The sequence below is a fragment of the Leptopilina boulardi genome, unplaced genomic scaffold (assembly GCF_019393585.1).
Source record: "Leptopilina boulardi isolate dan_hultmark-lab unplaced genomic scaffold, ZJU_Lbou_2.1 LbouV2_221, whole genome shotgun sequence".
NCBI classification, from domain to species: domain Eukaryota; kingdom Metazoa; phylum Arthropoda; class Insecta; order Hymenoptera; family Figitidae; genus Leptopilina; species Leptopilina boulardi.
The window spans coordinates 172,569-183,201 of record NW_026137776.1 but is presented as its reverse complement, the minus strand read 5'-3'; the positions used below and the strand labels follow the sequence as shown (position 1 = coordinate 183,201).

Sequence of the window (10,633 nt, the reverse complement as noted above, 5' to 3'; positions counted from 1 at the left end):
ATTTCTATTCAACTAATTTCTGATTTAACATAATTTCTATCCCATAACATAATCTCAAAAAAAAAAAAAATTATTTTTCACAGAACTAAAAATATATTTAAAATTTATTACACCAAATTTTGAAAGATTTATTTGTACAATTTTCAAGCCAATTTAGTTGGTTATAGGCTTATTTTTTCAGTTTTTTTGTTGAAAATATCATCAAAAACCAATAAATATTGAAAAACAATAAATTTTTTTTCTGAAAAAAGGTTTTTCTCTACAAATTTTTAGGGTTTTTATACACTCATACGTACTTCTTACGATTGAAATGGAGACGCATAAATAATGCCTAAAATTAATTTATTAGAATTTTTATTTGATAGAATTTTCTTTTAGCCGAATTTTTATTTGCTGAAATTTTATTTAAACTAAATTTCTATTAAACCAATTTTATAGACCGACAAACGGGGGCTATTATACTCAGCGCCAGTTTTTAATTAATAAAATATTTATATTGAAATGTTTAAAGTTGAAACTTGGTGTAAATATTGTTTGACAGTTTTAATAGAGAGGGCACTAAATGTTATTACTTTATTTTTTTGTCAAAACGCAGGAAAATGTTCATAAAATCATGAAAGTCTGAAATTTTTTTTTTTTTTTTTGCACATTCGCAAACTTTTTTTTTTACTGAATTTCGAAGAGTTTTCTAGTATTTCTATTTATTATCGTAATTTAGTCTATTTACAGAAAAGATTTCACATAGCAAAAGCTATAGAAAAAAAATGTTGAGGATATTTTTAAATCAACAAATTTTACTGAGTATAATAGCCCCAACCCACCATTTCAATTCGAACAACTGAAAATCCGCAGCTAAAAGTAAATTATATCTAGTGGATTTTTATCAAATAAAAATTCTAAGAAATTAATTTTAGACATTAATTATGCGTTTCTAAAAATTTAATTTCGAATTTTTTAGTTTCTAAGGAGAAAAAAAATTGTTTTTAAATTTTTCCTTAAAACCTCTCGTAATTTTTAAAAATTTTAGTTTGTTTCTCTATTACTAAAAATTTGTAGAGAAAAAAAGATGGCTTTTTTCAGAAAAAAATTTTTTCTTTCCAAAAATTCAATTATTATTGTTTTTTTAACATTTATTGGTTTTCATTATATTTTTCCAAAGTATAAAAAAATGAAAAAATAAGCCTAGAAAAAAAATTTAAAAAAAAATATTAAAATTTTAAAAAAATTCGTGTTTCTTTATTTTTCAAGTAGAGAAAAAACATATTTTGTGAAATTAATTCTCAATGCAACCATTCGAACTGCCTTCATGATTTGAGATAGATTTGGTCTAGAATAAAATATATTTCTCACCTTTTTCTGTATTGGAAAATGACATAGACAATGACAGCATTGCCAACGAAGAGCAAGGCTATCAGGACGGTTGGTAAAATGAAATCTGTAACAAGAAAAAAAAAAAAATTTATTATTTTATAATTTAAAATCATTTTCAAAAAAAAAATTGTTTATTTCAAGCAAAGGTATTGTATAATAAAATCGTTTAAAGTTCGATAAAACTTAAAATTAAATCTCAGTCTCTCTCTCACTCTCTCGATCTCGTCTCATGCAATATATGAATACAAATGTGACACACTGAACTTTGGACACCAAGTATAATGACTAAGGAACTATAGTGCAAAGAATTATAAATAGTTTCATGCGGATCCCAATTCAAAGATCGTATTCAATTTTTGTCATAAAGAAAAATGACCTTTATGTCGAAAAACAAAATTTGTCTCATTAAAATCAGGAAGTATTATAGTTATAATTTATATCGTTTTATCGAAAAATTAACTGTCAATCGAATTTCGAAAAAATGAAAAAAGATTATTGCAGGCCTCGGATTATACGACTTTTTTGACTTTTTTTTTGAAAATACGACTTTTTTTATTTATTTGAATAAGAAGCGACTTTTTCGACTTTTTTTCCAAATTTTTTAAACAAAATAGATCTTTCTTTAATATATAATAAAAATTTTCATCAGATCTTCTTTATTTCAATTATTTAACAAATTTTTAACTGAAATTTTCTAAATAAATTAATTATTTTTAATAATTTTAATGGATTTCTTCACAAATTCAATTGTCTTAAATTATTTATCAATTAAATTTTTTTTATGAAATTCAACAATTGTATACAATTTTTAAAAAATCAAATAAAATTACCAAAAATTTTAATTTAAAATCTTTTAAAATTTATCATCTAAAACTTTTTGAAAAATAATTTCATTTTTAACACTTCTAAAATTCAATTTTTTTTAATAATTTTTATAATATTCTTTGAAAATTCAATTCTCTGAAAGTATATTTTAATTAAAAAAATGTTTAAGTTTTTAAAACTTTCAATTTAAAACCTTCTAAAATTTAATTATTTCTAAAAATGTCAACTGTATCTCAAAATTTAATGATTTTGAATGATTTTTATAATATTCTTCAAAAATTCAATTATTTGAAACTATTTTTCAATTAAAAACTTTTGAAATTTAATTTTTGTCTATAATTTCTAATAAATTACCTCCCTGAAGTTGGCTTCGACGCTCAGCGCCGAAAATTCTTTTTCGCAGAATCAAAAATTTTAAATTATATTTTTTTTTTTAATTTTTCAATCCCAAATAATACCTTGAAAAATACTTCTCAAGGCATTGTGTGGATCTTTTTAAAAAATGTTTTGATATTTTTGATTCTGCGAAAAACAATTTTCGGCGCTTAGCGTCGAAGCCAACTTCAGGGAGGTAATAAATTCTTCATCAACAGAAATCAACAAAAAATTACAATTAAAAATCACTTGAAGTTTAATTAATTTCAAAAATCTGAATTGTAAATCTTTAAATATTCAATTATGTACTTTTAAAAAATTTTATCTAAAATTATTTGATAATTTGTATTGTAAAAAAAAAAATTGCATTCAATGGAAAAACTACAGTTTTCGTTAAGTCAGATAAAATGTATATTTTAATAAAGGAATTTAATTTTTAAAATCTCTTTTTATAATTACAGTTAAACAAAAATCTGCAAATTCATGAATCAAGATAAATCCTAAATGTAAACAAAAATGTTCTCCGCGGTCGTTTCCTCAAATTGTAAATATCAAGACTCTTCGCACACTTTTATATGCATTTATGCATGAATCATTTGTACGCGCAAGGAAATGAATATAGGCATGTGGCTATTATGCTTAATATATTCACAAACACGAGCGCAACACCTTATATCTTGATATCTCTCGGAAATAAATGTAGTAAATTCATAGATGTGAATACGTAATGTGGAAAATGGTCAGGCATGAATGAAAACGATCAACAATTAACTGGCAGCTAACATAGAGTTGATTCTGAAATTATTATTTATGTATATGAGGCATTTCATATGAGAATACGCAGTCATGTCTCGGATTTTTCTCAAAATTCGGTAAATTGTAGTGATAGTGGTGCTAAATAAGTGTACAAATTTTGAATTTGAAATTTTTCATATTTTTCGAGATATTTACAATTTTACCCAATAAACTGAAAAAAACCATAAATTTTGGAACTACTTTTTTATGGTTTTCACCATAAAAATCAAATTTTTGGGTATTGTCACTATGATTTTCGTAATCAGCGCATCAAAATACATAAAAGTACGTAGTATAAAAAAAAAACAAAAATATTTTTAAAAAATACAAAATTCAAAAATTGTTTAAAAATTAAAATTTTTTTTAAAAATGTAAATAAATAAATTCCGAAAATATTGTAAAAATCGTTTGCCCATTATCGGGCTAGGCTTAAAAGTTTCGTAAAAAGAAGTAGTTTTTTTTTGAAAAATTAAAAAAAAAATCGATCAGTACGTCAAATGAGAAAAATGACTTGTTATCATTAAAACTCAAAAATTTGATAATAATATCATTTAAAAAAAATATTCGATTTTTTTTTTTTTGAAAAGTAAGTTTAAAAACACACATTTTGAAAAAAATACTTTTAAAATTGATGCATTTTTAAGGAAGTTATGAGCATTCAAAAATTAAAAGTCATGAAAAGTCTCCAATTTTGAAAATTCCATAACTCGAAAAAACGGCTTGCTAAAAAAAAATTTTAAAAATTCATGGAAGCCAGTCTCAATTAGTACTAAAAGAAAAAAAAATCTCAAAAAAATCGGAGATGCAATTGCAGATGGACGTACACTTTGGCGTGGAATACATCATATACATTCACACGAACCCGAAGACAAGATAAATAGTGTTGAATCAAAGTGCATTTGGCAACTGTGTGTTTCGTGTCAGTTTCGCTCCAATTAATATATTATTTTTTTTTTTGCATACTACGATAAGAATGTGTTCAGGACAATATTTACAAATATAAGGACATAGGAAATTATTTTAATTTTCTTTTTCCATTTCTCTCATGGCGAACAACGATCAATTGAAAATTACTCGACAAAAAAATGCAAAAAGCATACATGGGACGCATTATTATGTTCTAAAATCATTAATTAGAATTTTCATTTTATGGAATTATTTAATTTGTCATAATTATTTTTGTGCCGAATTTTTATTTGTTATGAGTCAAAAGTTTTGAACGTTCAAATGAACGAAATTTTTTTTTTTGCAACTTCTTTAAGTACGAATTTTAATACAAAATATTGTTTTAAATATCTAGAAAGAAGTTATTAATTTAATGATAGTTTAATTTATTGTTTTACTTTAAATGGCCATCATAATTTTTAATAATTTATTGATTGAAAAAAATATTTCGTTCATTTGAACGTTCAAAACTTTTGGCTCATATTTGTTCGAATTAGTATTTTGCAGAATTTTCATCAAAACGATTTTCTATATTACACAAATTTTTAAATATAACCGAAAATTCACTTCACACAATTTTAATTTCTTCAACTTTTTATTTGTTAGAATTTTTATTTCTTTGAATTTTCATTTAACATAATAGGGATTTCAAAGAAATTTAATTGGGTAGAATTTCATTGCATAGAATTTCCATATATAATCGATTTTTCATATTATACAGAATTTTTATTTGACACAACTTTCATTTGATTGTTTAATTTTTAAATTCGGGGCAAAAAAATCTCTGACGGAAATTAATTCGAACAATTAAAAGTTCTGTTAAATGAAAATTCGATCAAATAAAAAATTTCGTTAATTGAATTTTCGGTTAATTAAAAATTCTATAATAAAAAAAAATGAATTAAAGAAATTTTCTACTTATACGAATTTTTCCGTAAAAAAATGTTTAACTACCAAATTTTTGTTTGGCGGAATTTTTATTTTACAGGTATTTTTTTTATGACTTTTTATTTTAAAAAATTTTAGTATAATCAAATTATAGTTTAGCAGAATTCTCATTCTATCGAATTTTATGTGATTCGAATTATTAAATGGCAGAAATTTTAATTCACCGAATTTTAATTTGTCATAAAAATTCGTACAAATTAAAATTCGATGAATAGGAAATTCTGTCATTTAAAAATTTGAATCACGAAAAATTCGATGGAATGAGAATTCTGCTAACTTAAAATTTGATTAATGCTAAAATTCTTTTAAATAAAAAGTCATGTAAAGAAAATAGCTGTAAAATAAAAAATCTCCCAAACAAAAATTTGGTAGCTAAAAATTTTGTTATGTAAAAATTCGTATAAAAATTATTTTTTTTTTAAATTTTAATTCGAAAATTGTAAATTTGTCTAGAAAACAATTATTTCTAATAAAATATCTATTTTAAAATAAAAATTCTAATTAATGATTTTTATGAGATAATCAGGAGCCCTAAATTTTGTTAAATAGTTTAAAAAAGAAATTTAATTCTTTCAAGCATTATCATTGTCGCTAAAACAAAAGGAATTAAATTCTACGATAATTGAAGCGAAAATCAATTTGTAAAAATGAAGAATTAAATTACATGTCTCTAATTTTAGGATTTTCATTTCATTTTCGAATTTTAACGTTTTTCATTCAACTGGAATAATTTTTTATTTAATAAAATTGCAAAATGAAGCTCCTTTTAATATATTTTCATTACTTTATATATAGAGGCATTTCATGTGAGATTTTCATCGCAGAAAAATTTTTTTGTCTAGGGTATTTTTTTCGAAATCTTTATGAAATTTAAAAAAAATACAAATCCTGATAAATAAAAATTCGAACAAATAGAAAATTTCGTTAAATGAATTTTTGCCTTTAAATAAAAATTCTATAATATGAAAAATCGTTAATACGGGAATTCTGTCAAATAATAATTTCAAGAAATACGTCGGTGAAGTTCACAACGTTTATTATCAACGATTAAGAAAAAAAAAAAAAAAAAAAAACGATGAAGAAGAAAAAATATTTTCCCATGCAAATTATTATTATTTTTGATCTACAAAATTTTTTGCAACGTTTCTTGATCAACAATTATTTGAAAAAAAATTTGTAGTCAAAAAATTAGTTATTATTTTTTAAGTGGAAAATATTTTTTTTTTTTTTGAATCGTTGATCATAAACGTTGTAAACTTCACCGACGTCAAGAAATGAATATTTTTCGAAAAGAAAATTCTCAATAATGAAAATTCTACTGAATAAAAATTCGTATAATTATGGCTATTTTGTTAAGTTTTTTTTTGTAGTTAGGCTACTAAATTACTATAATATTAAAAGTATATATAGTATCAAATATAAAATTACCATTATTATAAACTGCCATATCTTGAATATGTCTTCAATTAAAATTTCTTTTTATTTCCTTAATTTTTTTTCCAACAATTTTTTTTTTATAATAAAATTGAGCTACATAAATATTTTTTTGCAAGAAAAAGTATCACACGATTCACTGCCTAACAGAGGAGTCTTGTATTTATATACATATATATATATATATATATATACACTTTGGAGTCAATGAAATAATCCGCAATGAGAAAATGAGAGAAATTACTATAGCGTATTGAGATTGAAAAATTTTCTAATGGAAAGTTATGTGATATGAAACTTTCTGAGATGAACTTTAATAATATATGAAACTTTAAAAAAAAATGATATGTGACACTGACCTACGATGTAGTCTGGTTCCTTCAACATGTTTTGCGCCGAATCCATAACTGGAGTTGAGAAATCCGCGACTGCGTTTTCGTATCCTCTTCTCACCTCTGAACCCAAGTTGTCACCAGATAGACTCGACAAATGATTCTCCTCTGCCTCAGTCTTGAGAATTAATGCTGACGTCGCTGTAAACAAAAAAAAAGAGAAAGGCACGATTAGAGGACATTAATTCTAATTCTCAATATAATCATGCAATTTAATCCGCCAGCAAGCAATAAACCGATGGAGATTGTTTTTTTTTCGCTCTTAATTACTAGATAGTCGTTTTTAATTATTCTCTACACTCTTTTTTTTTCTTAAGCTTTTTCAGAAAAGCAAAGAAAACCACATAACGGGCATTCCACGTCAGATTTTTTCATTCGATATTAATTTTTTTCGAAATCTTTATACAAAATAAAAAAATATTTTTTTTATGGCGAATTTATCATTTTTATCAAAAAATAAAATAGAAAAGAAATACCTATTTTCTTATAAATATTCATAAGTAAATGAATTTTTATTCAGCAAAATTTCATTATTGAGAATTTTCTTTTCGAAAAATATTTATTTCTTGACGTCGGTGAAGTTAACAACGTTTATGATCAACGATTCAAAAAAAAAAAATATTTTCCACTTAAAAAATAATAACTAATTTTTTGCCTACAAATTTTTTTTCAAATAATTGTTGATCAAGAAACGTTGCAAAAAATTTTGTAGATCAAAAATAATAATAATTTGCATAGGAAAATATTTTTTCTTCTTAATCGTTTTTTTTTCTTTTCTTAATCGTTGATAATAAACGTTGTGAACTTCACCGACGTATTTCTTGAAATTATTATTTGACAGAATTCCCGTATTAACGATTTTTCATATTATAGAATTTTTATTTAACCGCACAAATTCATTTAACGAAATTTTCTATTTGTTCGAATTTTTATTTATCAGAATTTGTATTTTTTTCTTTCAAATTTTCATAAAGATTTCGAAAAAAATACCCTAGACAAAAAAATTTTTTTGCGATGAAAATCTCACATGAAATGCCTCTATATATAAAGTAATGAAAATATATTAAAAGGAGCTTCATTTTGCAATTTTATTAAATAAAAAATTATTTCAGTTGAATGAAAAACGTTAAAATTCGAAAATGAAATGAAAATCCTAAAATTAGAGACATGTAATTTAATTCTTCATTTTTACAAATTGATTTTCGCTTCAATTATCGTAGAATTTAATTCCTTTTTTCCAGCGACAATGATAATGCTTGAAAGAATTAAATTTCTTTTTTAAACAATTTAACAAAATTTAGGGCTCATGATTATCTCATAAAAATCATTAATTAGAATTTTTATTTTAAAGTAGATATTTTATTAGAAATAATTATTTTCTAGACAAATTTTCAAATTAAAATTGAAAAAAAAAAATTTTATACGAATTTTTACTTAACAAAATTTTTAGCTACAAAATTTTTGTTTGGCAGAATTTTTATTTTAAAGCCATTTTCTTTACATGACTTTTTATTTAAAAGAATTTTAGTATTAATCAAATTTTTAGTTAGCAGAATTCTCATTCCATCGAATTTTCCGTGATTCGAATTTTTAAATGACAGAATTTCCAATTCATCGAATTTTAATTTGTACGAATTTTTATGAATTTTTAAGACACCAAATTTTCCGAGGAATTTTCATTTGTCCGAAATTACAAGTTACCGAACAAGTAATCAACAAAAATATTTCGGTGCAATTTTTTGAAAATTGACCAATCACGACTTTTTTGATAATTTTTAATTGGTCAATTTTTAAAAAATTCTAATTCGGCAATTTGTCATTTCGGACAAATGAAAATTCGGCGTCTTAAATTTCGTACAAATAAAAATTCTGACAAATTAAAAATCGTCGAATTAGAATTTCTGTCATTTAAAAATTCGAATCACATAAAATTCGATGGAATGAGAATTCTGCTAAATTAAAATTTGATTAATACTAAAATTCTTTTAAATAAAAAGTCATGTAAAGAAAATAGCTGTAAAATAAAAATTCCGCCAAACAAAAAACTTGGTAGTTAAAAATTTTTTTACATAAAAATTCGTATAAAAAGAAAATTTCTTAAATTTTAATTCGAAAAATTGTCTATAGAAAATAATATCTAGTTTAAAATAAAAAATTCTAATTAATGATTTTTATGAGAAATTCATGCGCTCTAAATTTATACAAGAAAATAAATCAAATTAAAATTAAATCGAAGGAGTCATATATGTTTTACTTTTTATAATTATGTATGTAAATTACAATTTTTCAATATTTCTAGCTATTCATATATTTTATCCGTTTTCTCAGAATCATTAATCATATCACAATCGAATATGCATATTTTTTTTTAAAATTAATTTCTCTTTTATCATTTGCAAGTAATGTGAAAATAAATTAAATATTTTCCATACCTAATTTAATAACTAATTATGTTATTGAGAATTGATTTTTATTAAATTTATAAAACAATATTACATCTACTTTTATAACAATGATAAATTATTGAATGAAATTAATTTTGCAGAATTATAACGAATTAATTTTATTAATATAAAAGACATTTTTAGTCATTTTTTTCAATAATTTTTAAATCATTTCCTGCTTTTTTATAATATGATAACGATAACTTGTTATGCAAAAATAATTTTTAATCAATATGAAGTGTTAATATTTATTCCTCTAAGTAAAAAAAAAACATAATTATTATCAATAATTATTCAGTAATTACTTCTCCTATCTATTGCACGTCTTTATTTAAAAAAAATTTTCTCTTACTTTTAAATGACCATTATAAAATAAAGAAGATCAAAAAATAAAATTTGTTTTTACTAAATTAAAAAATATATTTTTTGTTTATATTTGTTTTACTATTTTTTTTTATTTTTTATTTAGATTTCCTGCGTACACCTTTTTATAGTTTTTACGCTCTGTATACCCCATCTTTAACCCCACCTTTTTGAAAATCCCAAATTCCTCAAGTCCCCAAATTGCGGTCCGTAGCCGACTTTTATTAGAAGTATTCGCATTTGCCTGACCCTATTTGTTTTACTATTATAATAATAGAAAATAATTTTGTATATTGCTGTATAAGAAATTTGTGAAATTTTGTAAAACTACACAATTGAGAAAATAAATTTAATAAAAAATAAGAATAACAAATAAACAAAATAAATATAATAAATAGCAAATAAATAAATGAAAAATAATCGAAAAATAGTAATAAATAATTATTTATTATATATATTATTATTATTATTTTATTATAATAAAAAAATAAAAAATAATTATAATTATAATAATAAATAATACAATAAAATAAAAATTAATTAATAATTAATGTAATTTTATTAAAAATTAATATTTTCAATGTTGTCATTTAAATGAAAAACAATTATTTTCACATATCGCAGATTGTTTTAACAATTGCATTTAAACTAGAATATTTACAGATTAAAAATAGACTGTCATTCATTGCAGAAAGTCGACTTTGGACTCTTACGGGATTTTAAATTATAAAAAGAGACTGA

General features: G+C 22.5%; 1 protein-coding gene across 1 annotated transcript in view; it reads right to left on the bottom strand.

Annotated features, from left to right (window-relative positions):
* Window positions 1-10,633, bottom strand: part of LOC127279676 (uncharacterized) — a 74,411-nt gene that overhangs the window by 948 nt on the left and 62,830 nt on the right. The window contains exons 8-9 of the mRNA XM_051302191.1: window positions 7,053-7,226; window positions 1,351-1,435 (exon numbers count right to left, since the gene is read on the bottom strand). Of these exons, the coding sequence (XP_051158148.1) occupies window positions 1,351-1,435; window positions 7,053-7,226 (259 nt within the window). The remainder of the gene's footprint in view (window positions 1-1,350; window positions 1,436-7,052; window positions 7,227-10,633) is intronic.